The following is a 22260-nucleotide window of genomic DNA, read 5'->3' on the forward strand; positions in this document are numbered from 1 at the left end:
CCACAGCAAAGTAGGATGGTGTGAGCTGACTTATGAGGGATAATTAGACTGTCAGTGTTTCTACAGATCTGCGATTGGGGCATTTAATGGTGACTTCCATGTCGAGTCACAAGCACAGCGGGGGCCCTTGTCCTCTTCCTGCTCCTCTAAGGCGGTGCTACAGCTCCTCCATCCTGACAAAGTACTCCATGTGCAATTGAACAAGAACAAACGGCACACCACTGTAGATAACAGCCTATTGATGAAAACAGAAATGTAAACCAAAGACAAAAGCAAAAACAAAACAAAAACGAACTTTGCACTGTTTAAATTGATTCAACTTTTCAATGGCCAAAGTTTTTTTGTCCTAAACTCAGAGGAACATGGTTTGTTTGATTATTTATGTAACTTGGGAGTTAGCATATGGTTTTTCACTTTAAAATTTTAGAATAGTAAAGACACTAACAGAAGTGGCCTTTTATGGTTCAAAGGTATCATAGAAGGGAAACATGTATGAACTAGATGAGAAGCTCTTACTTCAAATTTTGGATTTCTTTCTTAACTAGTAGGCAATTTTATTATGAGACCACTCTTCCCTTTGTATATAGCTTAAAACAAATATTACACTGAAAAGTATCCAAAGGGGAAAGTGTGTACATGTGCATACAGCTCTACATGGAAGTACAACAGAGTCCATAAATGTCAGTCTCCTCCAGTGGTCAGGGCACAGCTTGGAGCCTCAGTTATCTTGGGTCTAGAAGGGCCTATCAATACTCGCTTCACATAGGATTCTGAGGGCCGAAGGTGAAGTATGTGCAAGAGCTTTAGCATTGTACAAGTGTCTGCACACTTTATCAACACAGATTTGCATTGCAATTGTGTATTTTGGAAAGATCTGTTAGACTTAAAACAACAGTGAACTAGAAAAATACTTCTGTTTTGATATTTATAATGAATAAAATCTATATCTAAAGATTTATCAAGTTCCATGCTAAGTCAAATTACATATGTCTTCTGATTTGTTTTACTTAAGTCTTGTTGGTAACAGAAGATTAAAACCTACAAGAGAGGTGACAAAACAAGGTCAGTTTTTTGTTTTTTTGAAATTGTATTTGTTACAGCATGGTTAAGGAAGCTTATTGAACCTTGTGTGATGAAGTTGAAGAAATTCATGTATTTACTCAGGGAAGACTAGAGGAAAGTTCTTTATTTAATATAGTCCAGAACCTTACATCAAAATAAAAACAGATGGAGCCTTGGATTCTTTAGAAGTAACACCTAGATCCCGTTTTCTGAGTTGGATTGTGAAGCCATTTGAACTAACAAGAACTGCCCACAGGAGAGGGCAAGAACTGTTCAAATAGAGATGGGTGAACTAGGTATGATGGCTCAACCCTGTGATCTCCATTGCAAGACCTTGTCTCAAAACAGCAGTCAGGTAGACTGACTGCCCTGCTTAGGTTCTAAAGAAGTGAGTTTTCTATCTTGTGAGTTCAGGCTCAGTGCTGCCCAAGATCTTAAACCCTTGGGCCTGATTGGAATAGTAAGCATACCCTATCAGTGTTCCCTCATGCTGATTCCTGGATCATCTGCATCAACATTGGATGAATTGCTTGTATAAAAAAAAATAATCAGCTAGGCATGTTGATGCACACCTTTAATCCCAGCACTCTGGAGGTTGAGGCAGACAGTTTTCTGTGAATTGGAGGCGAGCCTTGTCTACAGAGTGAGTGAGTTCCAGGACAGCCAGAGCTACACAGAAAAACAAAACAAAACAAAACAAACAAAAAAAAACCACTCTTTTTTTTTGGAAGGGGGGTTCTCCTTCAAGTAAATTGTGGGATCCTTCCAGTTTTGGGGAAATCACTGTGCCAGACCAAGTCTCTTATTATGGAGGCTTAAGGCTGTAAGTAGAAGAGGGACTCTGCTTGGGAAATAGAATAGAAGAACAAAGATAGGAAGCTTGAGAGACCATTTGGAGAGCTGAACATCTAGAAGAAATGCTGGTAGCTCAGCTGGTACAGTAACGACTAAGTCTTAGATATATTTTGAACTTCTTGGATTTATTTGTCTCTGAGCCTCCTGCATCTACATCTGCTTTCAAATGTTTAATTAAAATTGCAGTTTTGTTGAGTCAGCATAGTTGTCCATCTCCAAAAATGGCCTTGGCCATGATATTGTCTACAGATTTCTTGTAATGGGAAAATAACCAACATACTATTAAAAAAATTTCAAATTCTGTGAGGGATGTGAGTCAATAAATTGTAATTTTAAATTATTTATACTTTATGGTCAGTGATGAATCAAAATTGACCACATTGTCAAATGGGCAAAATCTGAGGCAATGCCTGTTAGTGCTGTGGGGTCAGACAAACAGTCCAGTGCTTTGACTCCTGTGTGAGGCATTCTGTGTATTGCGTTTCAAAGCTATGTGTGTAGATCCTGTCTGAGCAGAGTCCTTGAGGACAAGTGAATGTTTTAACCGTTGCATGTGCAAGTGAAAGGAGAGCACTGACTTACTGGAGCCCTGGTTTCTTACGTTGGCAAAGTGGAGTAGGTCACCGACATAGATCAGTGCTGACTGGCGTTCCATAGCACTCACATCACTGCAGAGTCTAAGGGACTAAATACCTCTTGAATTATTCTGAGTGCCATTTCCTGCGAGCCGTGACACAGCTCAGTCTTTGTGTATCTTACAGCTTACGGAATTCAAGTGCAAGTATTAGAGGAAGGGTCATACCTTGTCTGTTATTCTTTATTCATCTGTGTCCAAAATGGCCGGATAGTCCCCAGAAAACTTTTGTTTTCATCAAAGGCCTGTGTTGATATGCTTTCACTTAACAATTATGAAGTTACTTAAATGTTTTACATGGTTATGACAAAATTCCAACATTTTAAATTATTCATATGGCCTTAAATTTGTTCTTTTAAAGAGCCATAACTTTTCTAAGCAATCATGCTCACTGAGGGAAAATATTAAAAACAAACAAACAAAAAGAATTTTTTTAAGGAACTCATTTTTTAAGTATAATACATGTGTTTTCATTTTTCATAAGTACAGCATTTTTTCTTGGTCTTTGTTTACATTCTAATTTTGCAATATTAACTCAGCTAGTCTTTTCTATTGCTTGCTGTTTCTTATCTATAATTTTTATAAAGTAGGACATTTTTTAAAGTTTGTAGAAGATACTTGTCAGATATGCAGAATAACCAGCTATTAATTTTTTATGTTGCAAATCTCTTAGCTCTTAGATGAAAGCCTTATTCAAGCCGTAAAATTTTATGGCTGTCCACTAAAAAGAATATATAGAGAAAAATGATCTATCAAAATTCCCTATTTATTCAATAACCCAGATGGATATTTCTGGAACAAGATTTTCGTGTCTCCCAGTGTCTTGGTGTTAGATGAATGCATAACTCTTATAATTAAAAGTAAGTGCAGACTTTGTTTTTTCTGCCAGTCATGACTTAAATGCTTTGTGGGAAAGGTACTGAGTATACCTGTTGAAACTAAAACCTACAGTTGCTTCAGTGGCTTCTGGAAACAAGGTCTCTGTCCATGGTCTCTTTCATGCAGCTCCACTGCTCAAACATGGCCCTTGCAGGTGCTTGTGGGTCTTCTGTGTGGATTTGTGATTTGTCCACTTCCTCTTTGTAGAGCTGGAGTGGACCAGAGAAGCTGCTGGCTTTAGATGAGCTCATTGACAGCTGTGAACCAACACAAGTGAAGCATATGATGCAAGTGATAGAGCCCCAGTTCCAGCGAGACTTCATCTCCTTGCTCCCTAAAGAGGTGAGTAAGGGCCGTCAGCTGCACCCCCATGGGTGTTGTCCTAGTACATAACCACCGCCTGTAAGCAGTGTCCTGCCCATTATGGTTTGACACTTTAACAAACTGCTTTGGCTTTTTGGTACAGTTGTCACATAAAGTGCATTCATACCAAGGTACTGCTTTCTTCCACTTGGATCAAGTAAAGGTTCATGTGAGAGTTACTGAGTTTCTTCAAGGATTCCCCCTAGGTTATCTAAAGGCTGACTTTAGTTATTTGGGCATGTTTATCATTTAAAGTGGATGTTTTCAAAATTCTGGATTCATTAAGCAGCAATACTATTTTTGTTTTTATTTTGTTATTTAATGTCCCCTCAATACCAGTAATTTTGTAATTGTTTTTTGTCTCTGGTTATTATATTATGTATTTTTTTAATATATAGAATTTTTCCTACATGTCTTTGTGGCATTTCTATTAATCATCCTCCATCAGAGAGAGAAGAGAGATAACATAAAAATTGGATTCTTACAGCACTTAATCATACAGCCATGTGTGGCTTATAGTTTAAATATAATGCATGTATTGATATTAGACTTCATAACTTAATTCTTATCAAAAGAAAGGAATAATGTGATATTAAATAGTATCCTCATGGCCTATATTTTCTCAAATTACTATACACATGTTATAAATATAAAAAAAGATAGCACAAAAAAACTAACACATCATTCATACAGATGATCCTAAAACCTCAAATTTAAACAGAGTTTTGCTTTCTCTCTCTCTCTCTCTCTCTCTCTCTCTCTCTCTCTCTCTCTCTCTCTCTCTTTTTTTAGATAATCACTCTAAATTCCTAGTGGCATTAAATATAGTCCTAGTTATAATATGGCATTAGCTTTGAGTAAAATCAATGAAATGAAAGCATAACTGGGGAAAAGCAAAATTGATAAAACATCTTTTTTCCTGGCACTTTTTCCCCTTTGGAGTACTTTTAAAAATGACATTGTTTCAGAAGAAAAGTGTTTACTCTTGTGAGCTTGTTCTACTGCAAAACTCGTTGAATAAACTTATGAGAGTGACATGAGATCTCTTTGCTTCCATCGGCATAAAATCATAGGGAACATGTTTTGTAAGTGAAGTGACTATTCATCTTGATTATTTTACATGCCTGACACGCTCTTTTAGAATGTGTGTCTGTGTAGTTTGTGCATGTGTTCAAGCGGGTATACATATGTGCATGCAGGTGCTCCTGCACACATGTGCCTGTGGAGGCAGAGCTGTATTCCTCAGTTGTTCATCTTAGTTTCTGAAATGTGGTCTGTCACGGAATCTAGACCATACCCATTCAGCCAGGGTGGCTGGCTGTCCAGTGAGTGGGGACTACAGCTAGAAGTGCCGTGCCTAGTGTTTTTTACAAGACTGCTGGCATCCAAGCCCGTGTCTTCATGATTACACATGAAACATTACTGACTGAGCCATCACCAAGCCCTAAAATTGGAAAGTGTTTTAGAATTTAAGAAGTAAGCACAGATGATAAAGCCCCAAAAGATTCTCTTGGCTTCCATGTTCTTTTAAAGACTTCTGAAGAAAAAAGAACTTAGGAAGGAGAGAGCCCTGGCTTAGCATATCAGCTATGGTTTTGTTTCCAGCTACTAGGGTATTCTTTATTTGGGGAGTGCTTTGTGTCTATGTGGAAGAATAGACTTAACCCTGTAGGGAAATAGGTTATTTAAAACATTATGACCATATTGCCATGAAATGTACTTGTTTTGATAATTGGTGTGAACAGTCTCAAGTGCCTTAATTAACAATCTCAAGTCTCCACATTTAGGTTATCTAGGAGCTTGAGCACTAAGCTCATGAAGAAACTTGTGTAAGTGGCATTGTTCTCATTTTGTAAGTAAATACCAATAAAATCACAGGTCACCTAGAATAAAGCCTCAGATTCCTAATATGAGATTAATGAGAATTTTCTTTGTCCTTAAAATACTGCTTTTCTTGATTCATTCAGCCCACTGAAATACAGCAGTCCTAGCAAGGTGCTCATCCTGTGTAGAGTAACCTTTTTTCCTCTGATTTTTTTTTGAAGTGTGAGTATGCCTTATTTCCTTCTCCATAGTTGGCACTCTATGTACTTTCATTCCTGGAACCCAAAGACCTGCTGCAAGCAGCTCAGACTTGTCGATATTGGAGAATTTTGGCTGAGGATAACCTTCTCTGGAGAGAGAAATGTAAAGAAGAGGGTAAGTTCAGAATTGCATAGATGATGTGTTTCTACTCTGTATGAGTAAAGGATTCTAGAAACAAGTTGACAAAATAACTTTGCTGTGCAGTGAGAATAAATGGTTGGCTTGGTGGTGCCTGCCAGACTGAGTCTGCATCTGTTCACTTCCTTGGTCCCAGCAGGAAAGGAGGAAACCACAAATCAGCAGTTAAATACCCAGATATAATTGTGTCCACTCCGCCTATAAACACTTACTGTGCACCTCCTGTGAGCTGAACATTCGTAAATGGTAGGGAGATGGTACTGTTTCATCATGGTCTTCCTGTCGTGGACCTTACATTCTTGAAGTATAGTTTAGTTTGGTTTCAAAGGGAGGATCTTCTGTTTTGTAAAGAGGTATCTAGAAAAGTCATCATTTAGAAAAAAATAGTTGTTTCTGAGGAACAAAATGCGTGAGGGGCAGGGAGGGGGAGTGGTCACGCTCTGTCCTATGGATTAGGCTCCCTGTGCAGCTTTGTGACCAGGTAGAGAGCATTGACCACTGAGGATTAGTAAAGACTCAAGGGCAGGATCTCAGGTGCTTCTTGCTAAGCCTGGTTCTGCAGTCAGTCTCTGGCTTCTCCTGGATTAATTGGTAAAATTCTTTTCTCAAGTATCTTTTTATGTATACCAGGGTTAATCAACTCTGCCTTCCCTTTTGTCTCAGAATATTTTTCCCCCTTGAGACAGGGTGTCTCTAAACAGACCAGGCTGCTCTTGAACTCATAATGATCCACCTTCCTCTGCTTCCTGAGCACTGGGATTAAAGGGGTATGCCACCATGCCTAGCTTCAGAGTGCTTTTTAAATGTCCTCTTAAAAAACTGTTTTATCAAAATGATTCTGAACAGCTTGGTTTACATAGCAAGTTCCAGGGCAGCCCAGACTGTGACAGCAACCTGAGGTAATTGTGTTCACTGTACTCATACCACTTGGGAGACAGACAGGGTTGCTGAGAGCTAGAGGCCATCTTGGTCTGCATAGTAAGTTCAAGCCATTTTACTGAGTATGATGCAGTGATACTCTCCCCATTCTTCCATTCCTGTTGCCTACATGCTTTATAAGTTTACTGTTGTAGGAAACTGTGATAAGTAAAATTATAGAACATTTGTCCTTTTGTAATTTCCTTATTCACTCACCAAAATGCCTTCAAGGTTCACATCATAGCATGTATCTACGTGCCCTCTGTTAAGGCGAGCAGCATTCCTGTGTGCACTGCTTGCTGCCTTTGGTGTTCCATCTGTTGAAGGACACCTGGACTGCTGCATGCTTTCCACTGTGAGCATGGGTGTGTAGATAACTGTTCACATCTCTGCTTTGCTTCCTTTTGCATATACAAGAGAATTGAAAGTTCCACATCCTGCACTGTGATTGCATTTTGAGGAGTCACTGTGCTAATCTCCACAGTAGTTCACACACATTCCCATCTTTGTCCATACCAGCACCTCCCCCAGTCACTGTGAGAGAGAAGTGGGTAGTGAGAGCAAACCACCATACCAGATGTAGGCTCACTGCTTACAGTGTTGGGGTAGTGAGAGCAGACCTGGTTCCAGAATTGAGGAGTCTGTTTCACTGGGGTTAAGCAGAGAAAGCAAGACCTTTATAAGATGTGTAATTTGTATTAGTGGTGAAAGGAATTATTTTCTTGAACTTTTTGATACTTTAGGGATTGATGAACCGTTGCACATCAAGAGAAGAAAAATAATAAAACCAGGTTTCATACACAGCCCATGGAAGAGTGCGTACATCAGACAGCACAGAATTGATACCAACTGGAGGCGAGGAGAACTCAAATCTCCTAAGGTAACAGACTCTTGACATGCTAACAGAAACCTTTCATCAGTAAGAGTGCTTGCTCTCTTCACTTGTCGGCTGCAGGGGAACTCAGTGCCTACCTTCTATGGAAAGAAAGCGACTGTATTCCAGAATTAATTCAAAGTGCAATTAGCAGTGTTCTTTTATTTTTCATTTCTTTAATCTGATAATTTTATTGGAATCAAAGATGAATTGATTCAGGCATGGTGTCTCATGCTTGTAGTCCCTGTATTCAAGAGGCCAAGGCAGGAGGATTACTGTGAGTTAAGGCCAACCTGGGCAATATACTGAGTTCTAGGCCAACCTGAAGCCTTGTCTCAAAAATGTTTCTCCCAGAAAAGGTGAGTTGAGATGAACTAAATTTCTACTAGACCACTCTGCGTGATACTGTGCTACTATGATTCTCACTACAAGTTTGCAGCCCTCATGAGCAAAATGGATTTTTCTGTGCTTGTTTTGTTTGTTTTTAATGATTTTGAAGCAGAAGTCTCATTTTCTGTCTTAGAATATTATTTCAGATGTATAAATGGTAGAAATACTAAATATATACTTTAATAACAAAAAAATCAGCCAGTTTTGGGAGGCATTGTTTTATATGCCAGCATGCCCTGGGATATTTTTTCAGGCTGAAAAAAAAAAAAAACCCAAAAATTATTATTTACTATTCCTCTATTTCTTGTTGCTTTATTTTTCTTCTCTTTTCCAGTGCTAAAAGTTGGATCTAAAACCCACTTTTTCTCCTCTTCCTCCTCCTCCTCTTCTTCCTCCTCCTCTTCTTCTTCTTCCTCTTCTTCCTCCTTCTCCTCCCTTTTCCTCTTCCTCCTCTTTCTTCTCCTTTTCTTGTTCTTTACTGTTAAGCTGAGTGTGGCTCAGCTATGCAGGCTGTCCTGGAGCTCACCTTGGTATCCCAAGCAGGCCTTAACCCTGTGATCCTCTTGTTAGCCTTAGAGCCACAGGCAGGAGCTGCCTGGTTTTCTTCTCTTTTTGTCAATGGTATTTACTAAAATAAAGTAACTTTTCTTTTGACTTAAACAGATTAGACATTTGTGTCGGAACCATCTTTGTGACGTTTTGGCTTAGTAAAATGTTAATAGCAGACAATAGAATATGGAAATCATATACTTAATGTTTAATTTATCATCCAGGAAAAAGAAGTGTTGTGTCTTTTAGATAAATTTCATTCAAAAATAGATTATAGATTACTATTCTGTCACATGGCTCATTCTTGTTTTCACTGGGAAGTGTGTGTGATATTTGCACATGTGTGTGTACACACACATATAGGCCAGAGGAGGAAATCAGTTTTCATTCTCTGTCTGACTTATTTTGAGTTAGTTTCTCTCACTGATCCTGGAGCTAGACTGCCAATTATAAGCTCCGGCACCTCTCCTGTCTCCATGCCCCTCAGTGTCTGGGTTATTGTGCAACCACACCCAGTTTTTATATGAATTCTAGGGATTCGGCTCCAGGTCCTGTTTTCTGAGCCATCTCTGCAGTACTTAATTGTATTTTAAAGACTGTGTTGTAGTACCATCCATGGGATGTGTATGTTTTTCTTATAGGTGCTGAAAGGGCATGATGATCATGTGATCACGTGCCTACAGTTTTGTGGTAACCGCATAGTTAGTGGTTCTGATGACAACACTTTAAAAGTTTGGTCAGCAGTCACGGGCAAGGTAAGTCCTCTTCCTTCCATACCTCAGGGAGTCACCATTTTGTGTGTGCGGTCACAGTAAAAGGGGTGTTGTGATCCCCCAAGTATTTTAATAATGAATATCAGGCCTCCTTTAGAAACATACCTTCTCCTTATGGTTATGAATGTCACCTTGGCATGCTGGGAGCAGTAGTGTTTTCTTCATTTAAATAGTTTGCTGTCTTTGTCACTTAGGTAGTCTAAGATATCTGAGGAGCACAACCTTGTTTCTTTACCTCGGTACCTTTCACCTTGCCCATGTGAGTTAGAATCACTGCTTCCTAATGCCTTCCAAAACATGACTGAGAGAGTTGTAATGTTCCTTACAAACTGCTTTGTCGCTGAGCTTTCTATAATTTAGAAATCAAGTAAATCCTGTTAAAGTTATCTCAGACATCAATGGTAAGGAACTGAAGCAGGGTTGAAGAGCCAGTCAGTTCAAGCAGCGGCTGCACCTCATATACCGTATGCCATTTCTTAACGAGTCTTTAGTGAAGATTGACTTTATCTGTCCAAAAGAGAACATTTTCATGAATTAAGTAATTGACCATTTAAAAAATAACAGAAGAAAGTATGTGAAAAGCTTATGTTTTTTTAAAATATTTTTTGCTATGTTGTTCCTTGGACAAGAATCTTACAGATACTCAATCAGATGTTAAAATGTTCAAAGCAGCTACATGTTTCCAGGGTATAATATTAGTTTGGGGTTTATCTCAGAGTTTCAGCGGCTGTCTTTACATGTCTAGAAGTAGCATGGGCAGCCCTAACTACCACCTTCAGGCAGATGAGGTGAGCTGTGGTATGTGGCCACACCCAGCTCTCCCTGCATTCTTGCCTTCCTTCTCTTCAGTGGGAGACACCCTCTGCAGCTTGTGCATTATTTAATCCTGTGGCCAGCCCAGACTAGAGCTGTTGAACTTGCTTGCATTAGATTTGCTTTCTGGCATGTCTTATGCTTTGTATCATATGATTCTTTTTAAATTTTACTTCATTTTATTTTATGCATAAGTGTTTACTTGTATGTATACCTGTGCACCACATGCATGCCAGGTGCCTCTGAGACCAGAACAGAGTGTCAGATCCCTGAGCACTAGAGTTACAGGTGGTTGTGAGGTACCATGTGGATGCTGGGAATCAAACCCAGGTCCATGAAAGAGCAGCCAGTGCTCTAAACCACTGAGCCATTTCTCCAGCCCTCTCATATGAATCTTATGTTTTATACCATGTTTCCTTTCTCCATGCTTGTTCCTCAGTCATGTATCCCTGAATGAGCATATTCTGATGGTGTCATGTAGCATTAGTATGCAAAAAAATGCTTTCCTAGTGCTGCATGCAGTAAAGCTGAATAAGGAAAATGTGTTCCAGATTTTAATGAGATGTTAGTGTAGTCTTTGACTTGCTTGCATTTCTACCTAAAATTAATCATCTGAAGTGTTTTTCCAGTGTCTGAGGACATTAGTGGGACATACAGGTGGAGTGTGGTCATCACAGATGAGAGACAATATCATCATCAGTGGATCAACTGACCGGACTCTCAAAGTGTGGAATGCTGAGACTGGAGAGTGTATACACACTTTATATGGGCACACTTCCACTGTACGGTGTATGCATCTCCATGAAAAAAGGTAAAGGACATGCCATTATGATTGGGGCTCACACTACTGTTACTTGTGAATTTAGGATTCATAGAGCGCTAATGGGCTCTTCAAGTGGACACTAAGGATAGAGTGCAGACCATCCTAAATTAAGAAAGTTAGGATATATTAGCTTAAAAGTGGAGGATTGTCCTTAAATTTCCTTCTTCATTTGCTGTATGGCTGTTTTTCTTCAAACTCTGCTCTCTAATCTGTTTTGATGTTTTGATGATTCATCATCTTTAAACAAAAATCATTTTCTTTCTTGATTTTCATATTTATGCTGTGCAAGAACAACAAAGTCAGTCACTGGGACTTGTAGCCTGAGTCCTTGAGTGACACACCCACTTTGCCCCCATTCCATCACATGCCTGCATGAGGCAGGCTGAGGTCCAGGGCCTTAACTTATTCACAGTGCTAGTCATCTGATCTTCAGAGCTCTCAGATGTGGGGTCCTCTTGCCTTTGCACAGCTGACAGAACCCTCATTTCAGGATGGTGGTGTTGCCCTACTGCCCATCAAATGAAGGAGAACTTTCAGTCCTGTTTTCAGAGTGGGCTCAGCCAAGCCGCCTGTTTGTCACATGCTGCTAATCTTTGTACTGAAAAGGTAGAGACAGGAGGATCCTTGAGTTTATAGCTTTTGGAGGAGACCCTTCCTCTGAAAGAGTATGTTTTAGAAGGGTCCACATGTGGAACCCACATTCATGACCTCCTACCCTGTTCGTACTGCTTTTTGTTAAGAACCATTGGTGTCAATAGACTTTACCCACAGCCATGATTATACCGGGGACTCCTCTCACTCATAAATCTGAGCCTGCTTTGCACAGTGTGTTCGATGATTAAAATTTAGGGACGGGTTTCAGAGGACATCACATTTTCGTTTTTTGTTGTGTTCATTCTCCCACGCTTCAACACTCCACTCTTTCAAATGTAGAGTGGCTTTTCTCTCTTGGGAGTGATGTAAAGGCCCCTGGTTTAGTAGTCTAGAGGTGACTGCATGACTGTCTCACTCTGGCTTTCAGAAGAGTGTAACTCTGTGGCACTGGGGCAGGGTCTTTAGGCACTTCTTTACTGCTGTAGGAATGTCTTTAAGAATCTGCAAGTCACCAGCTGTGAGCATGCATCTGAAACTGACCTTCCCTCAATGTGAAGCATAAGGAAACAACCATGGCTTTCTGAGTTCCAAATTCATTTTAAAATTCTATTTTGTTGAGAAATAATTGTATTGAAATTTTTACTTACTCAAATAGGTAATAGGAGTTCATAGCTGCAGTGTAATGAAATGACAAAGGTCATAAAGAAGGAAAGTCTTGGATGGTTGTAGGTTCACACCCCCTGGAGGTGCATTGAGGATTTCTGCATGTGCCGCATTTCCATTCCACTGCTAATCGAGATCGTCTTGTATGTGTGGGGAGCCGCTTGTTCTTGAATGCAGTGCTTTCCACAGTCATGGAACCTTGAGGTGGAACCACTGTGCATGTCAGGGAGCCAACCAGATGACTAGTTGAGCTTCAAGTCTTCCTCATTTCCCATTCCAGGCAAAAGAACTGGAATTTGTATTTTAAGGTATTAGGTAGAGTTTCTCGTAAGAGAATTTCTGTTAGAAAAAGGGGAGAAAGCAACTGTTTACCTGTCCTGTGTATTCATTTCCTAATTCTTGTGTTCTGTTCCACTCTGCAGGGTTGTGAGCGGTTCTCGAGATGCCACTCTCAGGGTTTGGGACATTGAGACTGGCCAATGTTTACACGTCTTGATGGGTCACGTAGCAGCAGTTCGCTGTGTTCAGTATGATGGCAGGAGGGTTGTTAGTGGAGCATATGATTTCATGGTGAAGGTTTGGGATCCAGAGACTGAAACCTGTCTGCACACATTACAGGGACACACTAATAGAGTCTATTCATTACAGGTAAGAAACCGTGTCTCTCCCACCCTTCGAATTTCTGCTAGTGACTCATAAGATTGTTCTCCTCAGATAGTTACTGTCAAGTTGCTGTTTATATGTACCTTAAAATTAGCATAAACAAGCACAAATTTTAAAATCATTTAACTGATTTAATGATTTCAATTTCTGTGATCCATTTTCTCTTTAAAATGCAAATATTTGTCTTGGAACCTGATACTTCAGGATTATAAATTTTGCTACATTAATTAATACTTAGATAGTCTCATAGGAGAATAACTTGGATTTTAATAAACTCCTTAGCTGAGGATTAATTTGGCCAAAAGCTGCCCCTTCGCCTTGTTAGCTAAAAGTTGATGGAGCATGTAATTGTGATTTCATCCCCATTTGAAGTAGCTTGGAAACCTTTCTGCAGAAAGCTCTGTACTTACTTGCCCAGGGCCACTGACTGGGAGCCACAGAAAGATGACTGACTAACCTGTTGTTTTCCTTTAGATTTGAACTTGATATTTATTAATAGATTGTAATATTCCAAGATCTTCAGTAACTAGACATAAAACGTGGGTTACTTTTATTTCTGGAAATGCAGCATGAATTTCCATCTTAAAATATTTCCTGTTACATAATTTCCTACTACTGCCTGTTAGTGATGAGCAAAGTAGAACAGAATCCCAGTGCTGACGTTGCTGTTCTTAGGGCATTTGATTCTTAATTGATGATACTGCCCAAGTAATGAAGTATTGATATATGATAAAGATGTTGATTACTTCAGGAAAGATGATGGATTCCAAGGGGAGGGAATTAGTTGCTAATGTTGCTGCTTGCGGTGTGCTCGGAACCATAGAGAATGACCTCAGAATAGATAGCTGCACGTTATATATACCTTCTGGGGACAGGTAGATGCTTATTGGTAGTGTCCTTGGGAAACTGAAGAAGAAAGACTACATAGCTTGCTTTTGTTACTAAAATGCCTCTTCTTCTAATTCCTGATACAGTTTTCTTTTGGGATATTTGCTAATTAGCATTAATTTCTTGCATGCAACTTCATTCTATAAACACTTTTTAATGGAATTTACTGTTGAACATCATGAAAGTTATCTGTGGCCATTCTCTTGCCTTGGGTGCTGATAAGCATGTCTTTTGTCTCTCAGGCTTTGGCTGTGGGTTTTTATAGGCAAGTAAGACTCCCCAGTCTTACTGAATACATGGGTGTAGCTTCCAGCTGGGAAGCTACCAGGTGATCAGAAAGTAAAGTTGTTTATCTCAGGTGCTTTGTTGCCTTTTTGAAGTGGTTTCTGCCTTTTTGAACTATTGGGCTGTTTTGTTTTGTGTCTTTTTTTTAACTTTAAGAGAATTTCTGAAAGAAGCATTTTGGAGACATAATCTACAGACTCTTATTGCATGCACAGCAGCTTACCTGCAAGGTCACCCCAGTATGCTTTGTTCTGGCCTACTTGTTGCCTGTACTCCTCTCCCCATTGTGAGTCAGGTCAACAGCTGAAAGGACAGGAATCTGTGTTTCTGTTCTAATACTCTGTGTCTGTTGTAGTTTGACGGCATCCATGTGGTGAGTGGATCACTTGATACATCAATCCGAGTCTGGGATGTGGAGACAGGGAATTGTATTCACACGCTGACAGGACACCAGTCGTTAACAAGTGGAATGGAACTCAAAGACAATATTCTTGTCTCTGGGAATGCAGATTCTACAGTTAAAATCTGGGATATCAAAACAGGACAGTGTTTACAAACATTACAAGGTACGTCCTGGCCCTTCGTTATGTCTTTAAAAATGCCATTGCTATTCAAAGAGAACCTGTGAAGAACAGAGAGAGATTTAACCCTCCACAGAGTACTTACTCCTGATGAGTTTATGAATGTTTGGCTTTCAAAAGTAGGCCACCTTGAGAAATGGTTTTCAATTGTGGGTTTAATGTGAAAATTCTTAATCATTTCTTGCATGTTCAGTTGACCCTGTTTAACCTTAACAATGAGAAGAAAGACTTGGCTGTCTCGCAGAGCAGCCCTTTTTTTGAGTGATCATTTTATTTTGAATTGAAGCATCTCTGATAGGAAATTACTTCAGCCTCGCTTACTCACCTCCATCATTTGGAATGGAGGGAGTAATGGTGCTCTCTGAGGTAACGGTTCAGGTGAGAAGCATTGGCATTAGGAAGTATAGCACCATTGGTTTCTCCATGAATAACTTTCTTCTCTATGGCCCTTAGAAGGTGTTATTGTTGTTTGTTTGTTTGTTTGTTTGTTTGGAGTGAGGCCATCAGGAGGCAGCACAGGGCAGCCTTTGCTCATTAATTGTGACTGTTCCTAGGGGTTTGGGGTAGTTACAAGTTCTGTTTCCTTCTTTGGTCAGTTCAGAGTGGTGGAATGACAAACCTGCCTGTTCCTTTTCCCGGCAGTGGGACTTGTGGGCTGGCTGACCAGGGCTCCTGGGAGCCTGAGCTCTTGAGACTTCGTACTGTAGTTACAAATAGCTACCAGATTTTCTCACATCTAATCTGGTCCTAAACTACAGCAAGGTTTCTAAATGTGCAGCTTTTTAAGTTCTTGTATGTTCTAATGTAGAAGAGCACATGGCCCATGCAAATGCCCGAGCATTGCTCCTAAGCAGTAACCACCCTTTGCCTCTGCCTAGGTCCCAGCAAGCATCAGAGTGCTGTGACCTGCTTACAGTTCAACAAGAACTTTGTAATTACCAGCTCAGACGATGGAACGGTAAAACTCTGGGACTTGAAAACGGGTGAATTTATCCGAAACCTAGTCACGTTGGAGAGTGGGGGGAGCGGGGGCGTCGTGTGGAGGATCAGGGCCTCAAACACAAAGCTGGTGTGTGCAGTTGGGAGTCGGAACGGGACTGAAGAAACCAAGCTGCTGGTGCTGGACTTTGATGTGGACATGAAATGAGAAGCAGAAAGATGAATTTTGTCCAACTGTGTAGACAATATACTCCCTGCCCTTTTCCCTGCGCAAAAAAAAACAAACAAACAAAAAATGAAAAAAAAAAAACAGAAAAAAAATAGAGAAAAAAGAAAAGGAAAAAAAATCCCTTGTACTCAGTGGTGCAGGATGTTGGCTTGGGACAACAGACTGAAAAGACCTACAGACTAAGAAGGTGAGAAGAGACAAGAGACCGTAACTGACAGGAGGCGGCAGCTGCCACATCACACAAAGGTCTCACTTCTGACTGAGGGGCAGCTTGGCGAAATGAGACTCTCTAAATCCAACCAGGTGCAATTATTCTTTATTTTCTTCTTCAGTGGTCATTGGGCAGAGCTACATCGGCATTGTCACTGTCACCTAGAAAGGAGTGGCAATAACATCCAAACACAGGCTGGTTATCTTCTAATCAGAGAGCCTCTTCAACAAAAAGTTGTTTTGCTGAAGTGGAAAAGCTAAAAAAAAAATTTACTGTGAATTGTTTTTGTACAGTTATCATGAAGCTTTCTTTTTTTTTTTTCCCCTGTTTTTTCTTTTTACTTTTTTTTTTTTTTTTTTTTTTTTTTTTTTTTTTGCCAACCATTGCCAATGTCAATCAATCACAGTATTAGCCTCTGTTAATCTATTTACTGTTGCTTCTCTCTACACTCTTCAATGCATATGTTGCTCAAAGGTGGCAAGTTGTCCTGGGTTCTGTGAGTCCTGAGATGGATTTAATTCTTGATGCTGGTGCTAGAAGTAGGTCTTCAAATACGGGATCGTTGTCCCACCCCTGTACTGTACTCCCAGTGGCCAAACTTATTTATGCTGCTAAATGAAAGAAAGAAAAAGCAAATTATTTTTTTTTTATTTTTTTTCTGCTGTGACGTTTTAGTCCCAGACTGAATTCCAAATTTGCTCTAGTTTGGTTACAGAAAAAAAGACTTTTTTGCCACTGAAACTTGAGCCATCTGTGCCTCTAAGAGGCTGAGAATGGAAAAGTTTCAGATAATAAAGAGTGAAGTTTGCCTGCAAATAAAGAATCGAGAGTGTGTGCAAAGCTTATTTTCTTTTATCTGGGCAAAAATTAAAACACATTCCTTGGGACAGAGCCTGAGGTGCCTGTTCTGTGGAGAAACTTCTTTTTGAGGGCTGTGGTGAATGGATGAACATACATAGTAAAACTGACAAGATATTTTAAAGATATATATAATACAAAATAAAAGGAAGTTGCTGGTCAGTCGTAGCATCTTACAGTATTTGGGAAAACAACTGTTACAGTTTCATTGCTCTGAGTGACTGACGTGAGAGGAATTCGCTCTGCAGTGGCGCTGCCTGTCACTCGCCTCCCAGCGCGATGAGCGAGCGGGCGAGTGGGAGTCAGATGATCCGCCTCATTCACCAGGAGCCGTAACTCAAGCTGAACTGTGAAAGTGGTTAACACTGTATCCTAGGCCGTCTTTTTTTTCCTCCTCCTGTTTATTTTTTTGTTCGTTTTATTTATAGTCTGATTTAAAACAATCAGATTCAAGTTGGTTAATTTTAGTTATGTAACAACCTGACATGATGGAGGAAAACAACCTGTAAAGGGATTGTGTCTATGGTTTGATTCACTTAGAAATTTTATTTTCTTATAACTTAAGTGCAATAAAATGTGTTTTTTCATGTTATTATGCCTGTTTCTTCCATTAGATAATATTATTTTATTATAAGTATATAGTATTTGTGTCTGATATTTTAAATAGTCAGGTTTTGGGTTTCTTAGCATCCCCTACATTGGGACATAGAAACCAGTGCTTCTAAGCTCAACTAAGGCTGAGGCACTGCAAATGTCACCCTGAGCTGTCAGAAGGCCACTCTTTGCATTGGGTACATAAACATGAAAGCTGGTTTCTTTAGTCATAAAACTTGTGGTAACAACTAGAAGCCTTGTAATAATGAGTTCACTTTCAAATCCCATGTATCTAGTGCTCACCAAAGCAGTCATACCCATTCTTCTCTCAGGCTGCCCCAGCCCTGAAAAGTGGCCTCTGTCACCTTTGCCTAAGATGGACCAGAGAGCTGCAGCTCAAGCAGCTTGGGTAATGCCTCAGATGAAACAGTGGGATAGCAGTATTCAACCCTTGTTTCCAAAGGCTGAGTGCATGCTGCCTCTGATGAAATTCTAGCAAACTAAAACAGAGTTTGAGAGGGAAACGCCTTGTTTTGTTTCATTTTTTTTTTTTGTAGTATTTATTCTTTTGCTGTTACAGAGGCTGGAAAGACATATATCTCTTAATAATTTCAATAACCCAGGCCATAGGAAATAAATCTCAAACATGGAGTCTTTCCCTGTAGAGAATGAGGCTTTCATAGCCATAGCATCTCTATTCTTTATTCACAGAGCCACTGTCCTAGTTAGGGTTTCGTTGCTGTGAAGAGACACCATGACCAAGGCAACTCTTACAAGGATGACATTTAACTGAGGCTGGCTTATAGGTTCAGTCCATCCATTATCATTAAATAGGAAGCATGGCAGCATCTAGGCTGGCATGGTACAGGAGAAGCTGAGAGTTCTGTATCTTCATCTAAGGCTTCTAGAAGACTGGCTCCCAAGCAACTAGGACAAGGGTCTTAAAGCCCACACCCACAGTGACACACCTACTTCAACAAGGCCACACCTCTTAATGGTGCCACTCCATGGGCCAAGAATATATAAACCATTACAGCCACACTGCTGAAAGGCTAAGTGGGATCACAGAGTCTGTCTTAAAGAGGCACTGTCTTACATACTATTCAAGGAACTCTGGTTCATTGGGCCTCAGCAAGCACATAATAAGAACTATAGGGTATGCAATAGTGAAGACTGGAGGATTACATGACAGCCAGGCACAGTGCAGACTAGGTAGGCTGAGGCAGCTCAGAGAAGACCAGAGCACAGCCCAGAGCCACTCCAGCTGTTCATGTTGTTGGTCAACAAAAATTAATTGGCTGATACAGTCCTTGGAATTAATATTTTCAAAGGGTCACATATGTGATGCTACACTGTGGTGTAATTCAAGAAGACACCCACCTTTAAAACATGGTAGAAAATGAGGTTACTGGTTTTGCAGCTAATCAAGTATCCCAGTTCTAACAGTTACCAGATCTCTGGCCATTCCACTTCATCTGTCCTCACATTCAGATGTGGAAGACAGCACCTCCAAGGTTAATGTGAAGGTCAGATGGAATGTTACATAGCTCTCACAGGGCTACCAAGATGGCATGGTGCACAGGCTTGTCGCCCTTCAGTCTGTCCCCAGGATCCATGATGGAAGGAGAAACCAACTCCCAAAAGTTGTTCTTTGGCTTCCACACCTGCACCATGACATATGAACACCACACCTGCCCTCATCATGCACACACAAAAACAAACTCAGTTTTGAAGAAAACAGACCAGGTCATTGTAATGTTCTGTATTTGTATTTTTTATTTTTATGGCTCATTCAGGTATATAATGAAAATGGCATAGGTATATATGTAGAATTTGTATTTATATGTGTGTATTTACTTTAAGTCAAGTCACATAGATTCTGCAGTTTAAAAGAAAAATTTAATACAAACTAATATTGAACACCTAACAATGATACTGTGTCTACTCAGGTGTTAAGTGCTGTAGGAATACATGACGTTTGAGGATGTATAGTGGCTTAATTGGTAGAGTGCTTGACCACCATGCACAAAGCCCTGGGTTCAGTCCCTAGCACCGCATAAGCCGGTTATTGTGATTCCTGTAATCCCAGCATGAGTTGAGACAACAGTTACCCCTGGCAAGTTCCATTTTAGTTCGGGATACAAAAGACCCTGTGTCAAAAAAAAAAAAGTGGATCTGTTCTGAAAGAGAACATGTTAGTCTTACTGTAAAGAAAGTAAGAAATTACTATAGTTTTAAGAAAAAAAAATCACAGTTTTACTCTTGCTGAAAGAATTTGCTGCTTTATGTAACTACATTTTTATAACATTGTAGCAGAACCTAATGCTCTGATTAGGGTAGAGTAGTGACCAGGGCAGGTGTTCAGTGGGTGTTATCAGATGTGGCAAAGGACTGGGCTTTCATTTCTTTCTGAAATTGTTCATAATTTTGACTCCGAAGCCAGTTCAGTTGTCTTGGTTCTTTCATTAACTTGCAACAGCTAATGCTTATGTAAAAGCTACGTGAATGTTCCAACCTATATGTTTAATTTCCAAAAAAGAAAGAAAGCAATTGACATCTAATTATTTGTATCAGCTGTTGTGAGCCATTTTCTCAATCCTCCCACTAGGTTTATTATAATGTCTATTTCCTTGAATGGATTAGAGGATACAGTCAAACAGAAACAGGAAAAAGCTTCTTGGAGCCAGTCTCCAGTGAATGCGTTGTTGCAGGCAGCTTCCCAGACTAGACCTTTCTTCCTAAGGTAAACACCACACCTCATGAAATAAGGGTTCCAGAAGAGCAGAGCCTTCAGCCTACCCAGCTGCCTTGGCCTGGGACTTGTGTTCCAGAAACATGAAGCCCTGCTGCTTGCTTATTGGGACAGATGTGCACTGCATTCCCTTCCCCTCTGGTTCCTTCCCTAGGAAAATAGAAAGGTTGGAAGTCTTCTCAGTCTGCCTTCACACAGCTTTGTTTTCCTTGTTAGGCCTGCCTCATCCCCAGTAAAGGTCTAGATTGCAGCCTGTATTCTCTTGGGCTTACCAGCCAAGGGAGGCTCTAACCTGCCATGCCTTAGGGCTAGTTGGGAGAACATCCTGGCATCCAGTTCTGTAGAGCTATGTAACTCTTAAGGATGAAGTAGCTCTGTGTTGCCAAAACAGTAATGAATTAGAATAAACGCTGCTGAGGCAGGTTGTTTTGGCATTTGCTGCATCTTGAAGACTGTATGTACAAGCACCTTTACATACACAGACACTACTGGAAACAGTTTCTTCTGTGTTGACATCCTAGCATTTCCTTTTTCCCTTTCCTCTTTCACCCACCAAGAGAAAAAGGGGGGGGGGTGCGGGGGACAAAAACCAAAAACAGGCTAGATGGCTCCTGTCTGTAATTCCGGCATTCATGAGGTAAGAAGATCAGGAGATCGAGGCCTCAAGAGACCTGCATCCAAAGGCAAACAGTTGAAAGGGGGCTTAGTGACTAAGGAGACCCCCCCCCCCAGTGTCTTCTTCAGTGAAATCACTGGCCACTGGATATGAGAGGTGGTTATGTATGTTCCCACACTGTTCCTGGACTCCTGCATTAAGTAACCATATGGCAATCTGAAGAGTTGGTACATAATCTTTTATTTTGGCACTTTCTGCCACCCACAAGCAAGATCCTGTTATATCCAAAGTGGCTGCACTCGGCTCTCTTAGTCATTGCTTTGAATTGTAAACAAACATAGCATGATCTGGCATTGTAACTAGCCAGCATGTCTCACTAGCCACTCAGTTAATACTAGTGAGGCCCACATGAGTGAAGCTCCTGCCAACTGCCACCTCTTTCTAGGTGGATGAAGCAAAACAACAGAAAACTATCAAAAGGTAATTTGAAAGCTTCTTCTCGGAAAAGGGAAAGCACCCAGCTGAAATCGCCAGCGCATGCATACCTTTCCCCAGTGAAGAAAAGTGTAAAGGAACTCTAGATCCAGCTCCTAGGAAGACTCGTTGCTTCGAAGTCCTGGCCACTTCCCAATTAACAATTGAGTATAAAAATAGCGGTGTTTCTATTTCAGATCTGATTCTTCCCAGGATTCTGGAGGTCAAGGAACCACTGAGTGGACATTTTGATGGCTCTCTCCTGAACATCTTGGGCCAAAACCTACTTCTTCTGTTTGTCTTTGGACTTTGTTTCACTAGGACAGCTGTGGTCTGCAAGGAAAAAAAAATTACTTTGAAGGGATTCTTGCAAACCAAAGGTCCCACTATAATGAGCCACAAGAACATTTTACCAATTTACTCTTCTTCCCCAAGAGGTTCACAGCTTGCAGAAGAAACCGCAAAGCACGCTTCAGTACGAGGGAGGGTGCTAGCAAGACTTAGATTCATACTGCAGCCCATGAGACTTCATCAAACCCTTCTTACACCATACTAAGTAGTATCAGGAAAGGTGAGCTTGTCAATATGATGACGCTCCTGATAAAGTAAGGTAGTTAATTTAAACACACCAGGAAGGATCCAAAACGGTAAGGGTGCAGCCGAGAGCACCTGCGTGCGGTAATGCTTGGATGCAGATTTGGGAGAGCTGAAGCTTACTAACTTAAAAAAGACTTGGCAAAACTGGATCCAAAGTGAG

At 40.4% G+C, this 22260-nt stretch overlaps 1 protein-coding gene across 5 annotated transcripts in view; it reads left to right on the forward strand.

The window, feature by feature from the left end:
* Fbxw7 (F-box and WD repeat domain containing 7) overlaps positions 1-17659 on the forward strand; it is a 155298-nt gene extending 137639 nt beyond the window's left edge. For all 5 annotated transcript variants that reach the window (XM_034500248.2, XM_034500249.2, XM_034500250.2 and 2 more), the window contains 8 exons: positions 3638-3772; positions 5869-5992; positions 7678-7814; positions 9389-9502; positions 10963-11144; positions 12836-13061; positions 14605-14815; positions 15709-17659. In XM_034500248.2, the coding sequence (XP_034356139.1) occupies positions 3638-3772; positions 5869-5992; positions 7678-7814; positions 9389-9502; positions 10963-11144; positions 12836-13061; positions 14605-14815; positions 15709-15977 (1398 nt within the window). In that variant the 3' untranslated portion in view covers positions 15978-17659. The remainder of the gene's footprint in view (positions 1-3637; positions 3773-5868; positions 5993-7677; positions 7815-9388; positions 9503-10962; positions 11145-12835; positions 13062-14604; positions 14816-15708) is intronic.
* The last annotated feature ends 4601 nt before the right edge of the window (positions 17660-22260 follow it).

Source organism: Arvicanthis niloticus, chromosome 4 (assembly GCF_011762505.2).
Source record: "Arvicanthis niloticus isolate mArvNil1 chromosome 4, mArvNil1.pat.X, whole genome shotgun sequence".
In the NCBI taxonomy this organism is placed as follows: domain Eukaryota; kingdom Metazoa; phylum Chordata; class Mammalia; order Rodentia; family Muridae; genus Arvicanthis; species Arvicanthis niloticus.